The sequence below is a fragment of the Limulus polyphemus genome, unplaced genomic scaffold (assembly GCF_000517525.1).
Source record: "Limulus polyphemus unplaced genomic scaffold, Limulus_polyphemus-2.1.2 Scaffold206, whole genome shotgun sequence".
Lineage (NCBI taxonomy): Eukaryota > Metazoa > Arthropoda > Merostomata > Xiphosura > Limulidae > Limulus > Limulus polyphemus.
In genome coordinates this window covers 553183-579343 of record NW_013665816.1, presented here as the reverse complement: position 1 = coordinate 579343, position 26161 = coordinate 553183, and the positions used below count along the sequence as shown (strand labels likewise).

General features: G+C 33.7%; 1 protein-coding gene across 4 annotated transcripts in view; it reads left to right on the top strand.

The window, feature by feature from the left end:
* LOC106478381 (netrin receptor UNC5C-like) overlaps positions 1 to 26161 on the top strand; it is a 214411-nt gene that overhangs the window by 161142 nt on the left and 27108 nt on the right. For all 4 annotated transcript variants that reach the window (XM_022381976.1, XM_022381974.1, XM_022381973.1 and 1 more), the window contains 2 exons: positions 12618 to 12782; positions 16194 to 16244. In XM_022381976.1, coding sequence (XP_022237684.1) covers positions 12618 to 12782; positions 16194 to 16244 — 216 coding nt within the window. The remainder of the gene's footprint in view (positions 1 to 12617; positions 12783 to 16193; positions 16245 to 26161) is intronic.

Sequence of the window (26161 nt, the reverse complement as noted above, 5' to 3'; positions counted from 1 at the left end):
TTTGGATAGCTACAAAGGAAACCATCTGGTTGTTTGAATGTTTGGGTAGCTATATAGGAAACCATCAGGTTGTGTGAATGTTTGGATAGCTACAAAGGAAACCATCTGGTTGTTTGAATGTTTGGGTAGCTATATAGGAAACCATCAGGTTGTGTGAATGTTTGGATAGCTACAAAGGAAACCATCTGGTTGTTTGAATGTTTGGGTAGCTACATAGGAAACCATCAGGTTGTGTGAATGTTTGGATAGCTACAAAGGAAACCATCTGGTTGTTTGAATGTTTGGGTAGCTATATAGGAAACCATCTGGTTGTTTGAATGTTTGGGTAGCTATATAAGAAACCATCAGGTTGTGTGAATGTTTAGATAGTTACAAAGGAAACCATCTGGTTGTTTGAATGTTTGGGTAGCTATATAGGACACCATCAGGTTGTGTGAATGTTTGGATAGCTACAAAGGAAACCATCTGGTTGTGTGAATGTTTGGATAGCTACAAAGGAAACCATCTGGTTGTGTGAATGTTTGGGTAGCGATATAGGAAACATTCAAATTTTACGTTTGAATGGATAGATAGATAGGAAACCATCAGGTTGTGTGAATGTTTGGATAGATAGATAGATAGGAAACTTTCAGGTTGTGTAAGTATTTGAATAGCTAGATAAGAAATTTTCAAGTTTTATTTTTGGATGATAGATAGGAAATTGTCAGAGTGTATTTTTGGACAGAGAGACAGGAAATTGTCAAGGTGATGTTTGGATGGACAAGTAGGTAGGAAACTATAAGATTTTTTGCATACATAAACTTCGATGGAATCTGATCGAACTAATTCGTACTTATAAGTTCAATGTACGTATGTACACATATTGTTCTCTTTACTAACGTCAGTGTAAGTTCATCCTATTGGGAAATATCACACAAAACAATAAGAACATAAAGAAGGACTTGCAAAATTAGTGACCAAAAAGTCAACTTCATAATTACTATTCACGTAGTATCGCATTGAAATACAGAGGGTTGAGTACGTTATATTAAAACGATTTTGTAGCCTTTTTTTTTGTCGTTACAGCCCATGTTGTCACCTCCGGTTGTGCTCTATCGGATGACTGTGCATATTGACAATACCCTTACAGAGTAGTTTCCATTGCAAAAGGTTCCGTTGTAATTCTGCCATGTCCATAGTACCTCATCCTTTCCTGCAGCTATCCATAATCCATCTTGTATGCGAAGACTACAATTTTCCAGCGCCTGTTTCAACAGTCCGATGGCACAGAAATTAATAAGCACTGCGTCCTGCGACTTGGCCGGTATGTCGTCGTATAGAGTATCATGAACACCCGTTTCATTCTCCAGCTACTTGAAATATGCGACTGTTGAATGTGAGGTATGATTGGAATCATTACTTTGATAAACCCATACTCTTTTGGCCTCATAGGGAGATCTTTCTGAATTATTTTTCACACTGTTGCCTGGAGCATATGGACAGCTTTTACCACCGATCTTTGGTTTCGTGGAATCTCACCTGCTAAAGGACGCCGCAATTTGCTTACCATGGCTAGGGTACGACTTGTATAGTTATCTTTCTGGATAGGCCTTGGTCCCTAAGTTTATCCATATTCCTTTTTTTTCCAGTGCCACCAAGTGCAATTTATATCTTCTTATTGAAATATCTATGTTCCGATCTGAAGACTTCTTCATGATCTGAGTGAAAGAATGTTTTACTTCGGAAAGGTCTGTTTGATACTTTTACTTTTTGATGACACCATACTGCCTACAAACGCCAATGCCAACATGATACATGACACCAACGCAACTTTATATGTGCTGTGGCTATCATGTGACTTACTGATTTGCATATTCATAATCGTTTTAATATAACGATTCATCCCTCTATACATTGACTTTTTTTTTGACACCATTTTCAACTAAATGATATTAACTGAAACAAAATGGTGGACGTTTACACTTTATCCAGAAAGGGTGCTATATATAAATAATATATAACTTTTTCATGAAAACAATAAATTTTTTTGTATGCAGTTCACTGAGATACTACTTGAATTGCTGACTATGATAGTGGCTTTTGATCACTGATCTTGCCCTTCCTCCTTTATTGACAGTTTTAATGCTGCTTACCCACGAGCGTAGACGTAAGTCGAAAGCTTTCTTCTCTGGCAGGGTATGCTGGCTCAGGAACTCTAGAGAAAGCCAGCACTTAAAGTGACTCATCTTGCGACGTTTCAGTAGTCAGACGTGAAAAAGTACCTTCATAAACATCGTCAACGAGTTTCTGTCTATATACACTCCTTTAACTGTGGTATGAGAAAAGATGCTTGGAATTTGTTGAGTTTCTTTATTTGACTCTTTTTGGGAAATGAAGTAATTTCTGACATGTCAGCAATACTAACCCGGATTTCATTTAAATGCTTTACTTTGAATTTTAGTGTTTTTTTTTTCCCCAACTGGATTCCTTTGGTAACGAATTCAATCTAGTTGTGTTTTTTTATGCGAAATTTCAAAGCCTGACTGTCTGTATGTATAAAATACGTATTGAAAATCAAAAACCGGGTATAACCAGATTAGACTCCTACACCAATGAGTGGGCTTGATATCAAAAATTCCATCTGTTTCATTGTATATAGCATTATGCACTCTATAATCTGGTCTTTTTATTATTATTTTTTCGTTTTTCTTCTTGTTGGAATAAATTCTACACTGTCGGATTTCAGCTGTTTTTGTAAGGAGGCTTTCGGACTCCTCACTTGCAAGAAACGCGGGCGTTGACAGGTTTATCGTCAGCCACAACGTAAAATGAGTTTCCGACTTTTGCCTTTCCCTTGCAAGGAGGAATTATTTCAATCAAACATTTGTCGTCGAGGGTTCAACTCATCTAACAACTTGCTCACAAGTTGAGATTTATTTTACAGAACCAGTACAAGTTACCATATAAATTTCCTGATCCTTCCTTGAAGTGAGTCACTGATGACAAACCCGTAAGATATAGTCTAAAGTACAGCATAATTATATATTCCAATTATCTCAGTGTACAGTTTAAACTTACATATAGTACAGACAAGAATTATTACACCATGAGAAAGATCCTGCTAATATAATTGGGTTTTAAACCATGTGCCACCCAAAAGTTTATACAGGTAACAATAAATTTGATTTCCATGAATTTTATAAGGAGAAAGTATCTTTAGAACATACGGCACGTGACTTCAGAATTGTCCCCCGGTGGGACAGCATTAAGTTTTAAAATTACAACACTTAGATATGCGGTTCGATTCCCCGGGGTAGACACAACAGTGGCTTTTGCTCTAAGACAGACAATCACGACTTCAAAATTAAGCAAAAATACACGCAAAATTTTTTTCTTTAAAAGTTGTGGAAGCTAGTGTTTCAGTCACGTGACTTCAAAATTACAAGTTAAAACACCAAAAAAAGATTTTCTCGAAAAGATCTGAGTTTTTGATAACATATTGTAAAATCAGTAAAAAAAACAACAACAACAAACGTCTACAGGCTATGGCCGTCTGGTTACCCATTCTAAATTTAAACCTTTGCATTATACGAGATATGTTGAGCGGACACTTTTGTTATTTTATAAAATCAAAAGCAAGTTAATTATTTTATTTAATACTGTAATAAGCAATACGCGACCATAAAATTTACTGTGGAATTTGTAAAGTATTTTAATTTTTTTCCCTCTTTTTTTACTCGTCAATTCAACATAATGAGTGGTTTTTATGAGGATGCTTTCATGAGACCTTCACTGGATTGTGTAATAATTTTCAATTTTTTTTTGTATGCATTCTTCATGTGTAACTTAATTCAATTGTTAACAACCAGAGCCTTTCATCTTACACCCCCTCCTCTTTACACGCTTTCAAAAGTCTTTCAACCATGCACGGGCGACGACTTCCGAGAGCTCATTGGAAGCAATTCAGAGGCACAGACGTCGATGGGAAGAGATAGATGTCTGTGAATGTTACAGCATGAATTTACATTTTTACTCGAATCTTGCCAAGGAACTTGCATGTTCATGTGGAGGTGTAGCAGGATGTTTTATCTTGATGGATGGCAATAATGTACCTAACTGCTACACATCCAAATGCATATCATCTTTGTACGGCAAGGATGCTAATAACGTATGGAGCCTATCATCTTTGTACGGCACGAATGATAATAATGTATGGAGCAATAAATTATTGGCATCTCTCATGACAAAATTTTCTCGCGACATAGTATTGTCAGCACGTTAGTATGTAGCGCTCACTTTTGCGTTCATTTCGACCGGTGAATATTTAAATTGCTATGAGAACTGTAACCCGAAACAAGTATCAATCTTTTGGAAACATTTTTGCGACACACTTTCTACCATTTTTTTGAAATCTTGTATCACTAGCAAGATGATAAGTTGTCCGACTTTTACAGACACTTAATTAGACATGCCATTCTTTCAACGTCATGACAAATTTCCCTTGTCTCTGCTAGAGATCGTTCATACAGCTTTCGACAGTTGGTCTTTTGCTTAGCTATGTAATTGAGGAGAAATCTGTGAAAACAGCTTTTATGTCGTTTTGAAGAATTGAAAGTTTGTTGAATCACAACATTGCTCTAATGACATTTCATGTTTTAGCTGCAATGGACCACTGTGTTCTTGAATTACTTCCAGTAACAAGCTTCTGAACTCTTTATTTTTTCTACCACCGGTATGCACTGATAGCTGGTCATGGGAGAAGTATTTTCCCCGTCTTGAAATCGCACATTCATGCTTTAACGATACGATTCAAACTTGCAGATAATCGAGGTGGACATAGCACGGCTATCCTATTGTATAAGTTTGTGATTACTAAAACAACAAAAAAGACAAAATAAAGTACACTCTGTAGTTATAGTCACAGCTTCGCTTTGTTCGTAACTGGTAGAAATAGTCATTTAACATGCACTCCCCCCTGATGCCTCAGCGGTAAGCTCTTAAATGCCTGTAACACTAAAATTCGAAACTTGATTTTTAAATGGACTTAGCGCAGGTAGTCCATTTTACAGAGTTGCGCTTAAATAATTTGTTTTACGTTCCCTTGGCTGTGGTTTCGCTAGATAGTAGATAGGGACAGTGGGAATCTCGTTAATCCAAGCCTTATTGGTTCATATATATATTGATATATTTAAAGATAAATTATTTGCGTCAATTCTAATATCTAGACTGGATACTAGTGTTTTATTTTTCCAGCATTGATTTTTTTCTCAAGGCAGTTCCGGCTATTTTTGTTTTTTGTTGCGTATGTTTACTGTTGTCATTATATCGATCTTATGTGCTATAAATAGCATAAAGTAATTCAGTAAAATTTGAACATAATGAAATAATTGCTATATTTTCTTATTGATATTGATGCCTCACAACCAACTCTTTAAGGAAATAATATCCTCACTTCAAGATAAATCCAGGAGACATTATCAAGAATTTTAAGTTACACAGAAGGCTAGTTTTATAGCCCCTTTTAACTGTCTTTAGAAAGGTGGTTCTCTGTCTTTTCACTTAAAAAGATTGAAGTTTGATAAGAGATTAAAAATTGAATAATAAGTTGTCTTAAATCAAGTAACGCAGCAGGAATTCGAGACGAATCCATCCTCTCTCAGCCTGTGCACTAGAAAACTCTCATAAAGAGTCATATGAATGTTTTGACGCTGTAATTCATGCATTCCACATAGGTTTAAGAAGCCTTGCAGAGAATTAACTCTGAAATGCGTTCCGGTACTTAGTCCAAATTGACCTTCTCATGCACGTGACAAGCCTGGGAATGTGCAGACTCCGGTGGTTTTTTACCGCGTCCTAGTCGTTAAAGTTAACGTATATGTGTTTGTACCACCAGGATGCTCTTCCATTGCATCATCGTACTGCCTGTACCTGAGAGTCGTTTTATAAGGTTTATTTTCTGATTAATTTGCTTTATTAAAACGGTCAGCCTAACCAGATATTCATGGAGAGTCAGTTTCACGTAGCTTAATATGGATGGCCTAAACACGTGTCTTTATAAGCATTTACTTAGTGTGTGGGTAAAGAAACTGCTCAAGTTGTATTGTTGAACCAAGTGTTTTATGTTGAGGCTTTGAATAATTAACTTGTTTCAATTTATTTTATTTTCCTTTTTTTTCAACTTTCTTGTGGAGTCACAGAACTGATCGTTAATAATAAAGATTTTGCACATTTTGAGAAAATTACTGTTAAGAAAGAAAACAGACCCAGCTCATCATGTCATGTGCTGATATTTGTATATTTTATTTCAGGAACGTGAACCTTTTGTTTCCAGTCTTTATTACATTTATGCGTGAACGATGTGAATAGTCACTTTGGTTAATGTATTGCTTGAAAGGGTTGGATAGTTTGGTAAAAAGAATTATTTTAACCCATTAGATATACTTTGTTTAGATATTGTATGAACGGGTTAAATACTTTGGTTAACGTATTGCTTGAACAGATTTAATGGTTACTTTGGTTAATGTGTTATTTGAATGAGTTAGACAATTACTTGGATTTGTGGGTTGCATGAACGGATTAGATACTTACTTTGGTTTATGTGTTGCTTGAACGGGTTGTACATTTCTATTAACTTACATTATTCTTTAATTTCAATCATATTACAATATGTCAACTACACTGTATCTACTACGTCTAGTGCCAGTTAAGCCTTTTACCCAATAACCTTGGCTCATCAGGGCAGCTGGAATATGACAGACACAGTATGGTATAGAGTGGCTATTTATATTATCAAATCACATAAAACAGCTGTTACGATGTGAATTAAATAAAGTCAGTGAAGTTACTTTGGTTAGTGTGTTGTCTTATAACCATTATTTAGTGAGTAACTTTAAGTATAGTACTTTTTCCAGAAACTATTCTGCAAACAAGAAATTTCATATTCAGAAATGAGTTTCTGCTTTATTGCTTTTCGTTGATACATTTTCTTTCATTGCATCTGTTTTAAAGTAGTAGCATACTTCTTAAGAGCTCGTGATTTTTATTTTCTATTAATAGAATTTGTTAATCTCTAAGTGTTAATTTTTTACTTACCTTTACTTATTCACTGTTAACTTATTATTGAGAACAATTCAAGTTAATGTCAAAAATCCAAAACATTGTCACTAGGCATAATTCACTGTTAAGCCCAAAGTTGTTGTTGCTTGAGGGTAGCTAAAGGTAAGATTTATTATTGACTAAGGTTACTTCAAGGTGAAAGTTTAGTCTAAGGCAAAAGTCAGTATTGACTAGATTACTTCAAGGTGAAAGTTTAGTCTAAGGCAAAAGTCAGTATTGGCTAGATTACCCCAAGGTGAAAACCACTATTAGCTAAGCTTAGCACAAAGTCAACAAAGTTGTTTTAGGTTATCTAAAGACGAAAGTCACTATTGGCTAAATTTAAAGTAAAAGACAGTAATTTTAGAACTCAATCGAAAGTGTACAAGTTAATAAGAACGAAATATTTTGATTTATTATTTGTGCTTTTATGAGTTTTTAAATTATTTAGACTGTAGTGCAAACCGAAGCTTTAAAAAAAAGAAATATTATTGTTGCTTTCAATGTGTAATATTATGTAAGTGGGTATTGAGTAGATAACCAAACTTAGACGTACATCACAACGAATGACTGAAGGAATACAGAACTGGACTATCTTGTATTAAAACGATTTAGAAGCCTCATCACGTTGTTATAGTCTATGCCGCCACGTTTTATCTGACGATCGTGCATCTTGACGATAATCCTGCAGCGTAGTTTCCATTGCCCAAGGCTCCTTCGTAAGGTTGTAATGTCTAAACCGCATCTTTTCACAGTGATTGTTTTCCATAAGTCATCTAATATAAAAAGGACGATAGTTTCTCATTGTCTGTTTCAACAGTCCGATCCATAGGTGCTGCTTTCGGAGACATAACCGGCATGTCTTCGTATGGATTTGTATAAATACTTGTCTTATTCTCCAGCCACTTGAGGTATGCAACGGTTGAATAAATGTGTGGGAGAAAACTATATAAATTTGACTTGTGTCGCTTTTCCAGAAGGAGATTCTTCTTGATTATATTTTGTGCTGTTGCCTGAGACACGCGGACTGCTTTTGCTACTAACGGTATTGTTTGTGGATTCCCATCCTGTTACAAGATGCCACACTTTACTTACGAATTGTTGCTCGTCTCTTGTTGACTGGTCCTGAGGCCCCAACATGATTCATGTTTCTTTGTTTTATAATGCTATTACGTGTAAGGGATAGCTTCATCCTAGAAGTTCTAAATTCCTGACATGAAAATATATTTACGATCAAAGTATTAGAATATTTTGCATCGTAAAGAGCTGTTAAATACCTTTCCCGAAACAACCAATTTTGGCGGTAGCACACAGCCTAGGAAAGCCAAATAATATCAAAATGTAGTTGTGATACGCACCGTTCCACTGCAAGTTTGTATTCGCTTTGGCTGTCACGTGACTTACTAATTTACTTATTCAAAATCATTTTAATAAAACTTGCTCAACCCTGTTTTATTGTTTTATGTTGAATAGTATTTGTATTTGGTATTTACGATTTACACAGCATATTATGAAACACAAATGTTAAACAAACAGGTCAAGGACCCTATAGTACGGGTCAAAGACCCTATAGTTAAGGCATAATCAACCCTAATTTATTAAAAATAAATGCGAATTCCAATTTGTCATTCGATTCACAACTTGTCCTTGAGTTATACCGGTTTCAGGAAATTCTACCTCTCATCAGTAACCCTGAACAAGAGAAAATCGAAAAAAAAGAAAAAAGAATAGGCTTCTTATAGTGGTGGACTGTTTGAGGTTACTAATGAGGGATGAAATTCCCCGAAACAGTGACAACTCGGAGACAAGTAATGAATCGAATGATATATTTTGCTTCGTATTTATTTTTAGTATTTTAAACACTTCGTGTACTGAATAAATTAAGAGAATATACTAGTAGCATTAATATTACATATTGTTCTAATTCTACATAAATACAGGTTCACCGTGGTGAGTAAAAGAAAACTGAAAATATCATACATACAACGACAATTTTCTGACCAGAGGGAGGGCGACCAGACAAAAACACCTTTTGCCAAATATACTGCTCTTAACAGTAGGATTGACTGTCACAATTATAATGCCTCACAACTGAAATTGCTGAACATGTTCAGTGGTTCGAACCTTGGCTTTTCCAATGCAAACGTTTTGTGTTTTAAAGCAATGGAAAAGAGCCTTACTTTATGTACATACTAATATCGTAAAATAATTTTTCAAATCACTCTTATAAAAACGTAAAAAAATTTTCTTGATATTGTTAAAAGTTTATTTTTTATAAGCTAATGCTTAATATTTCAATGACAATTTCTTATTATTTTACGACTTTTTTCTTCTTAACTGATAAAGAAATGGTAATGTAACAATCTAATATGGAACATCTGCCTATATTGGGTAACAATTCCTAAACATGGCGAGTGAGAATCACGGTTTTGAGCTATGTCATAACACATTATTCTCTGTTTTCACTCGTGGGTTCTTCGAATTATTCTCTAACCAACCGAAGTTTTTGATAAAGTCTGTAGTTTCAAATATTTTCTCACTAAGAAAAAATTGCCTAAAAAAGATAACGTATTATGTCTACTTGTGTTTCAGTTGCCACTTTTCATTTATTATGATAAAAACTGTTATTTCTGGAAAATTAAAAAGAAAAAAACAACCTGTTGTTCAAGTTTATAGCTTTATAGATACGACATTATGTTTTTTCACGTTCATCAAGCTATAAACAAAACTAAGTTTTTCCAGGAGATAACGCTATAAATAAAACAATCTGTTTCAGAAAATTTTACATTCGTTCATTAATAATATCACATGGACAGTAAAAGTGACAGACAAAACTGGTTAGACTGATCTCGGTTTGGATTATCAACAATATATCGACGCCCATTATCTCGGAGTTTTTGGCTAATAATATTTGGAAAAGTTTGAAAAGTTAAGAATCAAAAACCAATGACCATTGATTGTGAATCAATTTAACTATTTGTGCAATCTGTGCATTTCTAATCAGTTCATCAAAGAATGAAACGTTTTTAATGCATCCTGTTACTGTTGTCTTCTTTTAAAAAATTATATGTAATCTCGTTTTAAACGCTGACGTCACACGTTATTCAGACAAAGTTTCTCTAGTTTTTATATGGTGTTAGTCATTCTTTAAACGAGCAGCCAGCTTGATGTTCATGAGTTTTAAGGGCGGGTACTGTCAACTGATTATTCTGTCAAGGACTTCAAGGCTTTAAATTGTCTACCAACTCACTCCGAAATTATCTCGCTGCTCTAAGTGATACAACTAACGCACACACACACACCTCCCGTAATGATCAGATTATTGGTTATGTTATGATTTTATAGCACGTCAAACCGTACGCGTACGTCTATTTTGGATAACGATATACAATATTTCCAGAACGTACAGATTACAGTTATTGATTAATACCGTATTTTGTTCCTTTTTTGTAGTTTTGTTATACATTCTCTATTATTCAGCAATATGTATATTGTACTTTTTTCTCGTTAGATTCAGTTTTGTACAGTAATATAGTATTGGTCTCCTTTCTAAGGTTCTTTAATAGATTCTCATTTATTCGGTAGTCTATTATTGTGTTCTTTTTCAATAGATTCCTAGTCATTTTCATAATATAGTAATGTGTTCCTTTCTAAGGCCTTCTAATAGATTCCCAGTTGTTCAATGATATAGTGTCGTGTACCTTTCTAGGGTCTTTTAATAGATTTACAGTTATTCAGTAGTCTATTATTGTGTTCTTTTCTAGAAGGGCCCGGCATAGCCAAGTGGTTAGGGACTCGCAATCTGTGGGTCGCGGGTTCGAATCCCCGTAACACCAAATATACTCGCCCTTTCAACCGTGGGGGCGTTATAATGTGTCGGTCAATCCCACTATTCGTTGGTAAAAGAGTAGCCCAAGAGTTGGTGGTGTGTGGTGATGACTAGCTGCCTTCCCTCTAGTCTTATACTGCTAAATTAGGGACGGCTAGCGCAAAACAAATAAACAAACAAATCTTTTCTAAGATATTTTAATAGAATATCCAGTTGTTCAATAATATCATAACTATGATAGTACACATAGTAGGAATAGGCCAGATGTGCATATGTGCAATTCAAATTAAAATATCAAACACACTGCAAACAGCGTGTAAACAAAACTTTATATGCACTTTATACACGCTGTTGAGTAGTAAACAAGTCACCAAAAGAGTCGGTTGAGTAAAAACAAAAATTTCACAAAACCGTCAATCTGACTATCTGACTGACTAACGTTGTTGGAAAGGCATAGCTCTCTCCTGCCTTCACCTTATGCAAATTTAAATGCATATGATTGAATTACGCTACATTGGCTATAGTTGGTGTGCTATAAACTTCGGAAGATATAACTATGATTGTTATAACGCTTATTAATCGGGACACTTCAGATATTTGACCAGAAACATTTATCTCGAACACTACACACCATCTAACTTCAGTGGATTCACATCGGACATTAGTACTTTTACGAAGACATTATATAACTTCAGCGGTAAAAAACACAATCTCGATGTGTCATCGGCGTGTGATCAGCGAGGCCCACAGAGATAGGGTAGCTCCCTATTATGTGAATTGTACCTACGTCAACTCGAAATTAACTCGCTCTTCGTGAACCCTCGATAAGACATCAAGGAAGTTCCAGACTAGAAAGAAGACTTTGTATTGCTTGTAACTTTGTGGAACTTTTGTACATAAATCATTGTTTGTTGTAGCTGTTTGTAATAACTGTAAATTGTATTATTGTTTGTGTATTAAAACATGTTTGTATAAAACGAAGAAAACTGTGTGTATCAATCTTGTTCGCAAATATCATAAATTGGAGATATATCGGAATTTATTTAACTACTAAATTTAAATTATCATTTAGCTCGTTTTCAGACCATTCGAAATTGTAATATGTAACATAATAATGTTTATTAACAAAAATACAAACAAACAGAAGAAAAGGGAAGAACATTTATGTCAAACGAATATGCATCCTCATTCATCCTGAATTGTGTGCTGTGTGTGTGTGTGAAATCTACCTCTTTTAGTCTCAAAAATACCTGTTGTGGTCTTTCTTTCACCTGTAAGTAATGAAGAAAAATGGATATCATTTTCGGATTCAGGGCTATTTTTATGGTGGGTAAGGTTTTTGTACACTAATAGGATGCTTGTTTATTGTTTTCCAAAAGAAGTAACATGCATTTCAACCAGAAATGACGAATGAAGATCATGGTTTATACAGTAGTAGCTAACTTGAAAAAGTGCTAGCTGTTTGAAGTACTTAAGGCCCACTGGAAGAAAGCTCAAAAACTCGTTATAAACCAGACATATTTTCATATGCTTACCCCCCCCCCCCAAAAAAAAATTTAACGCGTATATCTCCTTCATAAAACCGTAACAGATATTGTCCGTTTTTGCCTTAATTTAATAAAAACGTGGATTTTATTTTGCTGACATGTCATTCACAAAAAAATTTAATTCAGTTTAGACAAGAAAAGTTATCTACGGTATTTTTGTTTTTTAGCTATAGATGGGCGATGGACTTCCTGGTCATCTTGGTCAACCTGTGGACTGGATTGTAAACACCATCGCAGGAGATCTTGTAATAACCCCAAACCTGTAAATGGCGGCCGTTACTGTAATGGTAAAGATCTGGCAACTGGCAACTGTACTGGAGGCATGTGTAGAGGTATGATTTTATTGAAAAAGTCTTGAAGTACACGCACTAAAACGTAATAGAACTTGAAATACATTAGTAAAGCATGACTAGTAGGTCCTACATTGTGAACTGTCTATGTAACAAAACACGAGCAAGAAAGTGTAATCTATACACATTTACCAACGTTGTCCACATCTATTTTTACGCAAAAGGTTGATTTTCTCAAACAGTAGTTTTTGGATGACTTTTTCCTCCCGGTATTTCAACTTGTCCTGGTGTGATGGTGTGTTACCGCAATTTCAGAAATCTAAGTGTTGGTGAACCATTTTGGTTTAATCAAAGACCGTTTTCTTCGTTTCCATAATATTTTATAGCCCAACCTTATGATTTTTTGATAATTGTTTTAAATTGGCACTTGATGGATAACATTCTACAAGCTCACTCTATTTAACTGTAGATCAAAGAGTACCATACTAATAGTAATGTAATGTGATATTACATCAATTTACATTTATGGATAACTATCACGTTCTACAAGCTCACTCTATTTAACTGTAGATCAAAAAGTACCATACTAATAGTAATGTAATGTGATATTACATCAATTTACATTTATGGATAACTATCACGTTCTACAAGCTCACTCTATTTAACTGTAGATCAAAGAGTACCATACTAATAGTAATGTAATGTGATATTACATCAATTTACATTTATGGATAACTATCACGTTCTACAAGCTCACTCTATTTAACTCGAAGAGTATCATACTAATAATATTGCAATGCTACATATAACGTTTATGGATAACGTTCATATTCTACAAGCTCACGCTATTTAACTCTCGATCGAAGAGTAACCCAATGATACACATACAAGCCATATCACATTTATATGTAACGTTGTCACGTTCAAAAAGCTCCCAGATGGAACTGTAATGCTACATATACAAACCATATTACAGTTGACAGGATATTTGTGTTGGAAACACTAGTCGTCGGAGTACCACTTTAAAATGATAATTAAATTGTTTTTTCAACTTTATGCTTAGAATATTTAAACTACTTATGCACCAAAGAAACAGTGTTAAATTGTTTAAGGAACACAAAGAAAAAAACTATAAATGAGAAAAGGTCTCTCTTACCAGTTACGAAAATCAAAAGTTTGCTACAAACGTTAATTGAAACTGAAGTACTTTTTGAAGAGTCCAGATCTTAAATGAAATGACTAATAAAAACTTGTATATTTGTTAATTGTTCTTAGATGATACAACTAATATAAACTGCAGCCAAACACATACATTTTGGTGTTAAACATAAATATTTGATGTTAAAAACACACATGTATTGATGTTAAAACTCGTATGTTGAGGATTCATAAAATAATAAACAAACAAGAGAATACGTAAACCAAATAAATAAAAGCGCCAACATAAACACACTTATGAGCCGTCGTGGGTCAGAAAATGTAAATAACTATACAAAATAAAAAACAAAACTGTTGTATAAACACATGTTGTACAGCATTGCTTTTAACAACGATAAAAAAATAAGAAAATAAGAAAAACAAAACTGAAACATCGCGCATATAACGTTGTATCGCCCTACTGTCTGGTTTCTTTACAACCAGAACTAAAACTGTCGTGTCTGTTTGGAAAATGTCATGTGATTTTCTGGAGTAATTATCTACCTGTGTAATTTATTGAATATTTTGGGTTGTTATGCAGATGATTAAAATACTGGAAATGAAGCATTATCATAGTAGCAGTAGGCCGTTTTAAACGTGGTACATACAATTCATTACTAGTACAATGAAAATACATTATTAGACTCTACTTAGGGTGAGACAAGATATTTTGACACAATTTGCAATTCAAGTTTCCAGAAGACATAAATAAGTTAACTATCTTTCTGTTTTTTTTGTTTTTGTTTTTCTGTGTATATGTGTGTATCCCTTTTGATTTCTTTTTAAGACATCTGTGTGTTCCTAGGTTTTAATTTTCACATCAGTATAATTCGGAACCCATCTTAATTCCATCAGAACACTTCTTCGTTGTAAACCTCAAAGAGAAAGTAAAAATATATGACACTAGTTTTGATGTTCGTGTCGAGTTGTCATGCAGCACACATATGAGTGTTTGTGTGATAAACACTATAGCTGTTTTCGTATAACATGGGTGAGAAAAGTTATATAATTTATTATTACAGGCCATTAAGAAGTATGTTTATGATCCCTTCATATTCTGAAACAATAATATGTAAGAAATGAAACTTAAGAAGACAAATATTCACTTTAACTTAGGGAAGGTATAATAATGATTTGAGAAATAATGTAATCAAACTCGAGATATTTAAAATATAGTTTATAATGAGAAAAAATCTTTTTTGTGACACTTAGAGCAAAATGAACTCATCGTTATTTTACACAAGTAGTTCCTATAGATTTTCAAAACGGGCTGTAGTAGTCCTGTCGTTGTGTGAATTGCTACACGTGTGATGTTCCAAACTAAAAGACGGATTACTGTTCGAATGTTGAAATTATGTTGATGGAAATTTGAACGACTCAGTCATGTGTACATATCTTCTTGTTGGTTTGAGAATCATGAAGCATATATAAACAAACGTTAAGTTTTTTAAAGAAAACAGTACATTGTATACCTTCGCAAGACTGACTTTCAATTATGAACGTGCAACGCGTTCACCCATCCAGTTATAGGTGATTTTCTTCCGTCATCAGATATGTCTTAAATTTAAACACAAATGTTCTACAGTAATCACGATGTCAGTTTCAACTTACTGAAACATTAAATAAAAAATCGACGAAGGTTTTGGTCAAAATTCCACGTGTTTTAAAATTATATACAATGTTAATCCATTACTTGTTTTTTCAGTATTCACAAACGTTTTTATAAGCCGTAAAAAGTCTTTTGTACTCAGTTTTTATTTTATTTTGCATATTTTTGATTTGTTCTATCGCGAAGAACTTCAAGTTATTTTAGTATTATTGTCCACTAGAAGTGCATACGTAATGTAATCTCGATGAATTCCCATAAGAGAACATTCTTTTCTGTTAGGCTAATCTTGTTTATGTGCTAAACACTTCTTCCTATATTAAACTACCTTTTCATCATTTTAAATGTATATGTTCCGAATATAACGCCAAATATTAAACATAGAGCTCCGCACTTTACAAGGCGCCAGACATTTTCTCGATAAAATCACGAAAAAATTAATCTATTTCCACCAGACAGAGCGGCGCCACAAACAATTTCTTGTGAACTGGTTATGCAATTTTTAGATATGCCTTCAGTGGAACTGTTTTGAATATTGTCATTGTTTGTATTGGCTAGTGTGCAATTAATACATGATTTGTGTAGAAACTACTTGATGTAACAAATACATAAAGTTTTTGTATTAATCTATTAAACTGTCTTTTGTGTAGCCGTTCGTGACCGTGACGTCATGGTGTATGGAAGTAGCCGGGCTGAAGAAGGTAAGTTCTGAAAAATAAAACGTAGCAAAGTTTTATAATGCTAATTTCATAACACCAATCTCCTTTAAAAATGGTAAGCCTAACTTAATGGTGAATTTAAACACCTGAAAGTTGTATGGATTATATGCTTTATTTTAGATCCGAATGTTAGCAATAAATACACAAGATTCCTATTCCTTTTAGACGAAACATCTTTTTCATGTTAAGGTAAATCAGAAAATAGTTGAATGCCATAACATCGAGAGGAGGAAATGACATATAAAATAAGGTGGCCATATTTTGTAACCCAAAACCAGGGACAACTTTTAAAAATTATAATCCTGTGCACGCCATAATTCCAGATGCAGACATTACTGAAAAAGTTTGCTATATTAGTAGCAGTTGAATCCATCTGATTTGTGTATGTGTTTTAGGATTTTATTTTTCTAAAAAACAACCACACAGAAATGTGTTATGATAAATTCTAGGTTGAAGCTATGGAGATTGTGCTAGTGTCGTCACATGACGATGACCTAAGGTAATAAAAATGATGATAAAAATGGCTGAATGTTTATTCCTGGTGTATTTCTGTTACAGACTTCATAATAAATATCACAAATGAAATTTAGACAACTTTTTCAAATTGGGAACACGTACAGGGACAATATTTTTCATCCGGTGATTGTCCTCAGAAAACTCTGACGTATTGTCATCCTAGTGTAAAACAACAGCTAGCTGAAGATATTTCTACTGGTTGAAAAATAAAGAATTTACATATTATAAAACAGTATTTTATGTCCATGCAGGGAGGATAAAACATCAATGGTTTTATGTTGTTTTTTTACTTGTTAAATTTACGCAATTTGTTAATATGAATATTTTTTTAATGATAAAAGCATTTCTTATCCCAAAATTGCAAGAATTTTCCATGACGATGTTAATTCGATTATTGTTATTATATATATATATGTTTTCATGTTTTTAAACTCCAGTTTTATTAGACAGGTCAAAAGTTTACTTTCAAAACTGTATTTTTCTACATCAACGAAGATATTTAAACGAGAAATTTTATTATTTTAATATACAATTGCCTTAAAGTAAGTAAATAATAATATATATTTTTTTTCGGATTATGTTCAATATTGCTGTTATAATAATTCATAATGAGTTTTAGTTATTTTCCCGAAAGGGGGCTGAAGACCGCCTGAAGGGGGTCACCTGTTTTAACCAGTCGCATCAGTGTGTTGTCTGTCAGTCAGTCAGTAGACACTAAAATGACGTCACAAAAGGGACTACACTACAGGCTACAATACAGCATGACACATGAACTTCAAAAGCAAGAAATAGAAATATTCGTTTTATTTACTCTTGAAACACAAGAACATCTAGTATATAATAGAAATTCTGTCCGAGTAACAACTCTATTTACGTGTCCTTCTTACTTAGTTAAAATTTGTTTGTGAACCTGAATATTCGGAACGTTGAGTATAAATCAAGGCCTTCCAAAATGTGGAAGATTGGGACTCAGCACAGGTTTCCTTTAGGCTTTACAACGAAGGGAGAGAAATAGATCTAAACAGTCAAGCTGCTGGGCTTTGAAAAGATTTGGCCAGGTGCGGCCTGTTTGTTAGCGTGTCTGATCTATGAATCCGAAGATTTATGATTCGCGTCCCGCTGCCTCAAAAGAGTGGCCCACACTTTGAGCAATGGGGTGCTCTGTAAGAGCGAACGTCAAATTCCACTCTTCAGTCAGATAAGAGTATCTCAAGAGTTGGCAGTGGGTGTTGTTTGCTAGCTGTCTTTCCTCTAATCTTTCATTCCAAAACTGAGAACGGCTATGCGCAGATAATCCTTGTGTGGATTTGCGCGGAAAATTGTGAAACAATTGAAAAATATTCCATAGTTTTATTAATATTAGAAACATTATTATAGCAGTTTTCTTGTTGTGAATGCTATTAGTGTTGGTTAAAAGCAGTCATCATCCATTGGTGTGAGAGTAAGATTCCATAAGAATTTCCCTCAAATATGGCGTATGCAAAAAAAAAAAGGCCACTTGTAATTTCTGATCTGCTACGACAAAACTTTTATGAATAATGTCTGATGCAACATTAGTTCCATAGTTTCAGAATAACCATTAAAGCTTCTTTGCGTTTTTATGTATGGTAACAGGATTGGTCATAAAGTTATTATTGTTTTCTGTCACTTGTGATCGGACCTTTTTTATTCTTAACGTTTTCCACACCGCAGAATACCATTTTTTCCTGATGAATTCTAGCTGCACATCGAATTTTCAGTAGTAAAAAGAACGTTATTAATTTCATGTCTCTAGATTTATTATCAATTTTCATAGTGTAGTAAAAGGGAAACAAAAACATCAAGTAAGCAGAAGACTATTTTCTTTTATCAAGTTATGTCATGATTACCCCAGAGGATAAAATAGTGTCCCATAAACTTTCATTTGGAGATAAATCCTACGGTGTGCCGTTAGGTCTCCCTTAGCCTCTAGAACGTTTTATTACTTTTTTTTTGTCTTTTATATTTTATAAGATCTTAACATTATTCACGTGATAATCCATTATAAAGATTAATTCCTCCAAAAGACTTTTGCTTAATTAAATTATACGAATAATCTAAAGTTGGCTGATTTGTGTCGTGTTGTTGCTTTCATTATTATTATTTTTTTGTTATTGGGTTATATTGGAACCATTATATTTTCCACGTTTTTTTTATCAGCAAAAAAAACTAGATAAAAATCATATGTTTGCTGAATGAGACGAAGATAATATTTTGTTGTTTTTCATTGAAACCCTGGAATTTTGAGATAAACAAAAGCATACTGTAATTGTATGAAAATGGAAAATTTATCTAAAGCTTCCATAGAAATCAAAATGAGATGCTAGGATGTTTTTAAAAATTAGTTCTTGTAGCTCGGATAAGCTCAATGTTTTAGTGTATACTGCACACACACACCAACAACAACAACAACTAAAAGGAACAACTTAATTTTATACAATATAATTACGTTTTTTTTTATTAAAATATAGGGTTCATCGTAATTCTGAAACCTGATAATGTTAAAAAATTTAATTTTTAATTAGTTAAAAAGCGCATCACAGAAGTGAGTGTAACGGATCACTGACGTCACGTTTGACGGACTGCTGCGACATGATGTTGAAGTATTCACACAAAAGTACTGTTTATTACATTTGGATAGGCACATCCTTCTATATGTAGACATGATGTTGAAGTATTCACACAAAAGTACTGTTTATTACATTTGGATAGGCACATCCTTCTATATGTAGACATAGATGTTGAAGTATTCACACAAAAGTACTGTTTATTACATTTGGATAGGCACATCCTTCTATATGTAGACATAGTCATGGAGAAAAATGTGTTAAAACCAAAGCTTGTTGCTCAACCATGTGAAATTCCTAGGAGAATTGCTGTAGAACAAATCTTCTAGTTATATCGAAGTAAACAGCCATTTGGGATTTTACCCCGGCTTGCCGATAAAATCTATGCGTTTGTTGGCGGTATATACAGTTATTGTAGCGGAAACCTCAGTATCAAGATATCTTGGTAGAGGGGTGACTTGTACTTCATTAGTGACTGAATTCCAATTCCTTGTGGTTCTGAGTATCTCCAACAGCATACAGCAAAGAAATAGATGCCAATCTAAACTTTGCACAGTTCTATTCCTGTTATATGGAACAAAACATGTCTTATTCTTCTTGTTAAAATAGATAAGATGCAGATTTAGTTTGTTATATTCCCAGTGTGAAACAAAATGGAATTTCCCACTTTTGTTATCTGATCTACAACATGTAACCAAACATCTTGTATCAAAGATTTATCTCCTTATTTTCTTTGCGTTAAAAAACAACCCATAAAACATTTTGATTATTTTGCGAAGTCGAGCCATGTAATTGATAGGTTAATTTGTTTTTCGTTCTATAAATAAAATTACATTAATTCACAATGTTTTAGTTAGAGAAAGCAGTGGGAAATACATTTTCTAAGAAAAGAAGAGATTGATTACTCTTGGAGCTATGAAATCTAAGCCTAAAGCATGATCTTAAATGTTATTAGGCCTAAAAAACTGGTATAGGATGGTTATTAACTTTCAACCAAATAATGAAATAATCAAAACAAAATACAATTTTAATAAATCTGGATAGTTGAGTATTTTGTAAAGTAAAATATCGCCTCGCTCTTTATTGCACATCCAATACCTCACAGCTGGGCATGGCCTAGTGATTGTCACAAACTTGCACTCGGAGCTTTAGGACCTTAGGTGCATTATAAGAGTGACGGTGAAATCCCTCTATTTAATTAAGGTTGCCCAAAGGTTGACGACGGGTGCTGTTGACTTAGTGGCCTATTTCCTAGTATACTGTTTCAAAACTAGGGACGGATTACGCAGCTAGCTTTTGTGTAGCTTTGCGCGTATATTCTAAAGAAATAAAACCAATTTCATAAATTATTTATCACACTCCACACACATGAAAGAAACTAAACACTAAACGCTTTATGATAACGTTATGCATGAAGGTCTTGACGTGTTCTGGGTCACGCTAATTTACAAGTTCTTGTCTACTCTTGAATTGAGAATTAACAGTTTATAGCTCGAAACTTAGGACTAAATGAACAGTGTTGTGCTAATTACTTTTCCACTTTAGATATCATTGTTTGTTATTAGTTTACTGCTGATTTTGTTATTATTATAGCCAGTTAAGTTGGTATATAAAATACATAACCTTTTATTGAGGGGAGGAGAGGATGGCATGTTACGTAAGGAAATTTAATTAATTATGTGAATAAATAATTATAGTTTGTGACACGTATTTTTATCCATGAGCTGTGTAATACAAATATGTTCCTTGGAGTACCCAGTAGATTAGCGGTAAATCTATAGACTTGCAACGCTGAAATCCGGGGTTCGATTTCCCTCGGTGAACAGACCGCAAGTAACCTATATTGTAGCTTTCCGTTAAAACAACAATCTTGCGTGTTTTTGTTTCAGAATACTGACCTGCTCCGTTAAATTATGCTATTTTTTTTTTGTGTGTGTGTGGAATGAGGATATTTAGATATTAATTAATCGTTCCGTCCAGTTTTGTAAAGGTTCCATATAAATAGATTTGTGTTAAACATTTTACGTAAGCGATACCACATGCAAGCTTTATAATAACATAAAAAAATTTAATTTGTCCATTTGTGGAATGAGGATATTTAGATATTAATCGTTCCGTCCAGTTTTGTAAAGGTTCCATATATATATATAGATTTGTGTTAAACATTTTACGTAAGCGATACCACATGCAAGCTTTATAATAACATAAAAAAAAATTAATTTGTCCGCTCTGAAACACGATGAAGACATTCAACTGTTTAAAAGGGTTTCTTATATAAACTTGTAGTATTATATATGTTCACCATTATTTATCTAATCTTATATATTTTTTTAAACGAAGCATTTATTTTATAAGCATAACATCAGCATCTATATTATTGACCCATATATAGACCTACCTATTAAATCCAACGACTTCAAGGTATAGCATACGTCATTCCAAAAGTTCGATAACCATTCAGCAAAAACGTAAAATTCATACCTTTCTTTCAGATATATGACTTCCCCATTATTTCAGTACTGCCTAACAATTCACATCAAAGATTTTATCAGTTTGATCTGGTGCACAGTCCACAGATGCAGTTGAGCTTATCATTTCGATGCTTAAGAACGATTTTAATAAAACTTTCACTGCGAGTGAGGCCAGTCGTTTCCTATAACAAGCTTCAGTTTTCTCTCAACATTTCATTATTTCGTGTGCTGATATTTGTGGCTAACAAGAATTTTTAGTGGAATGCCAACGTCGTTGAGTGGGGACTCGAGGTCTTTATTGATCCTATTCAATTTTTAACGGCTCGGTAACTGGAAGATGAGTCTGTTTGCATATTCATCATCGCCTTAATGTTGGTTACCGTGGGTGGTTATAAAAGGATTGCAATTAACCTCGACCTACTCTGTCTTGGTTATGACTGAAAATCACCTGACTCTTCAGTTCGACCATACATTGAGAGACATGTAAATGACAAAATCTACTTGAAATTCAAAAAGAGTCATTCATTCTTAGCTGAATTAAATCACGTGATAAAAACTTGCTTTCAAAATAAGATTTCTTTCGGAACGCTTTCTTAAATCAATTAAAATTGATATTTTTTTATTTAACGTATGATAAAATTTTCCAAGCCTCTTGGTTTTTAATCTCTCGCTTATATACTGTTTGCTGTGACTTGAGTTATATTTTTAGATGCGGAAGAAAAACATTATTTCAGTCATATACTACTCGTAAGATTTATCACAAATAATATAGTTATGTTTTAACTGTATTATTGTCACTTGTCTATTATTGTTCAGTCTTACGTGTTTACGGTATTGTTGGAGTTTTTCGATGTTACTGTTCACATATCAGGTTTTAAATGCTTTTGCATTGTTCATCCTTTACATGGTATTAGATATTAGCGAACTCAAGACAAAGCTAACGAGTAAACGGTTTAAAAGTATTATCGCAAATCCTATCGGTCATTAAATAAGTAAAACAACGTAAGATTAGATTTCACCGTTCACACGGCAAGTGTCACTAAAATACATTTATCAGTCATGGCGTTGTATTTTTCCGATTACAAGGAAAAGATTATCCAAATACTGTTAAAACGCTTCGTGTTAGGTCCCACCGGTCACAAAAAAAAACAGGTCCCTAAGGAATAAACAAAGAGCATGTTATTAAGTATTAAACTGGAGGTTATCAAGATATGATCACATAGCCTTATTGTGTTAAATCATACCGACTACGTGATCGGTCTTTAATATGCGGTAAAAAAAAAACATTTGTTAGGTCTTGCAGGTCACAAGATACAAAGTTAATGAAATAATGTGGTCAGATATCATAAGGTCGAAGTCACATTAAAACATTAGATGAAGTAGAACGAAAAAGAAAAACAGATTCACACAAGCGGAATGAAATCAGATCGGAAACTTCAAAATTTTATCAAGTTTGAGATAATGAAACGTGCTTGTATTAGAAGTTCTTTATTGGTGCTGAAATTAGACTTACGAACTGAATTATAGAATCTATACGAATTAACCTTAGAGGCTAAATTAAGGGAAATACTGATAGTAAAGGACTGTCCTGCATCCATAACAAAATCTTGTAACAGCCCAAGTTGTTGTACATCCCACACTTTCAACTGTGTAAGAAGGGGAAGCCCAACGCATGCAATTGTCCTACCGAGACAAAGCTAGAAGCAGAAAGTGCTGTTATTGAAGCGGGACTTGGGGTGCAGAAAATGGGGAAGAAAGGGAAAAGATAATGATAGGGGGTAGAGCAATCCTGGAAATATATATAGCGTCGTTGATGATCCGTTCAGGACTGAGGAGAGTGACTCATCTCTGAAGACATACATACCTTCATAGACAAGATGCAACTAACATTTGAAGCATGTTTTTCAGTTATTCCTGCTGTACCCAAATTTAACTTTGTGCGAGATGATGACAATCCAAAACACGAGATCAAAAATAACGTTATGAAACATCACGTACATGATGACGTTTATAGTTCACGTAAGGTGAGTTTGAAACACTGTGGATGTTAATCAAATGTTTGATTGATTCCTTTACTTTCATCTATCGAAATGGTATTGTGGTCCTTTGACTACCACGAAGAACTAGTGAACAACAGATCATGAACTTCTTTTTTTTAGTAGCTTGGGCTTTCAAGTATTCATCCACACTAGATTTAGGAGAGTTCTAATTATATTCCAGTCAGCAGAATAATTATTGTTCTAACTATATTACACTCAACAGAATAAATCCTGTTCTAACTATATTACAGTCAACAGAATAATTCTTGTTCTAACTATATTACAGTCAACAGAATAAATCCTGTTCTAACTATATTACAGTCAACAGAATAATTCTTGTTCTAACTATATTACAGTCAACAGAATAATTCTTGTTCTAACTATAGATTCTACTGTACAGAGTGCACGTACTTATTGGTTATCTTATTAACACACACATTGTATTACACTCAAGCTTTGAAAAGTAAAATAAATTACACTAAACACTCTTTCACCCAAACAACGACAAATGTGTATAGTTTGAGCTTGTTAACCATTGTCTAAACGCCGTCGCTAAAATATCCAATGTAAAAATCCAGATTTCCGTCGAGCCAGCATTAGGAAAGGAAATATTTACGGTGTTGCCCATAACCTGTCGTGAAGGCGTTTTAATTCAGTTTCCTGGTGATACTTCTTTCTAAACGGATTAAGCATGCTCGGCTACAATCGAATTTGTGTCAGGCGGCAGACCAGCTTGTTTATATGTAGGATACAATAGTGTAATGGGTCTTTACCAAGAGAACGTTCTAGGCCGTTTCCTCGCCTCGATAATCATTTTCTAATGTAATATTCTAGGTGATAGAAGTTCGTAAGGCTTTCTCAATTTGGAAAGGAACTTGCAGGAGGAAACAGTCGATTTATATATATTATATTTCGTCATAGTAAAATCTATGCTTGAGTTCAATTTTGAGGTTCTATTGATTTTGTATTTTGTTAATTGAGAATTACTAACTTTATCTTTATTTGGTATTTACGTTTTGAAGCACTTAGTGCTGTGTTTCATGTATATTTCTAAAGACAATTTGATTTAGCTCTAAGGCATTCAAAACGCATAGATAGTGCAGTCAGTTTAAACAATGCTGAAGTTATCAACAATAATGTCGAAATGTTCGATTATGAAAACAAATATATAAACTCAGTTTTTCTGTAGATCATTAAATGTATGTGTCACAAGTCCGACTTATACAATAAGGTTTAATATCTCAAAACACCAATACGTTTAAAATAAGTATACGTATTTTCAATATCCTAAACGTACTAAAAATTTATGCATTCAAAACGTTGACGTAAAATTGAGTTTTTTAAATTTAAATGATCATTTTATACTCATCATCCGTCATTCATTTTTTCTCTTCGTGTGTGTTACATGTTTCATGTATCGAATTTGATCTCTCTATATGGGATTAAATAAGAAAGTTCTTCCTTTTTTTATCCCTCCATTATGGTCTAGTCTTGATATAATATTGTTTAAAAGAACATCGTCTTTAAAGTCTTATCTTGAAAACAATACGTGGGAGTTTTGATTCCCTATCTCTGATGTTTCATCAACCATTCTCTGTCTTTCCCGACCCCCACTTGAGTAGTTCGCTTTCTCCCAGAATATCCAGCGTCCAATTTGTACCGTTTATCACAGTAATACATTTATGACGGTTGTTATTGATTCAGATAATGGAGCCTAGTAGTGACTCCCTCCTTACCCAATGAGTAGAAAGTGGAAGTAAGGAAAAGACTGATCCCCCTCTCCCCGCCAGTATCAAGCAAACAGTATTCATCGGCATTGCTATAGAGAGATTTGACATAAAGTCTGAAACTAATCAAGTGAGAAGGTTGTATTTCTATAGAACATAGTCTATATAGACGAACATAAACTGTAGAACCTCAAGCTTTTAGAGTCCATACAACCACTTGGGTGTAATTAGATGTATTTGTATACACTTAACTTTCTTGCACACTGCTCCGATCTGTCAGTATGGCTACAGGAATAATGGACCTGCTTCCACGTGGTAACTAACCGGTACCTTTTGTTTAAAGAGACGTATTTAGAAACCAACAAGAAAACAAGTTTTTAAAGATTCTTCTAATATTCGGGATAACAATTTTCGTGTGATAGAAAACTCAATTATAAATTTTTCTTCAGAAATGAGTTTGATACTAACATAGATACGTTCATATATACTCATACAAATATATATACACATACACACATAATATATATATATATATATATATATATATATATATGTATATGT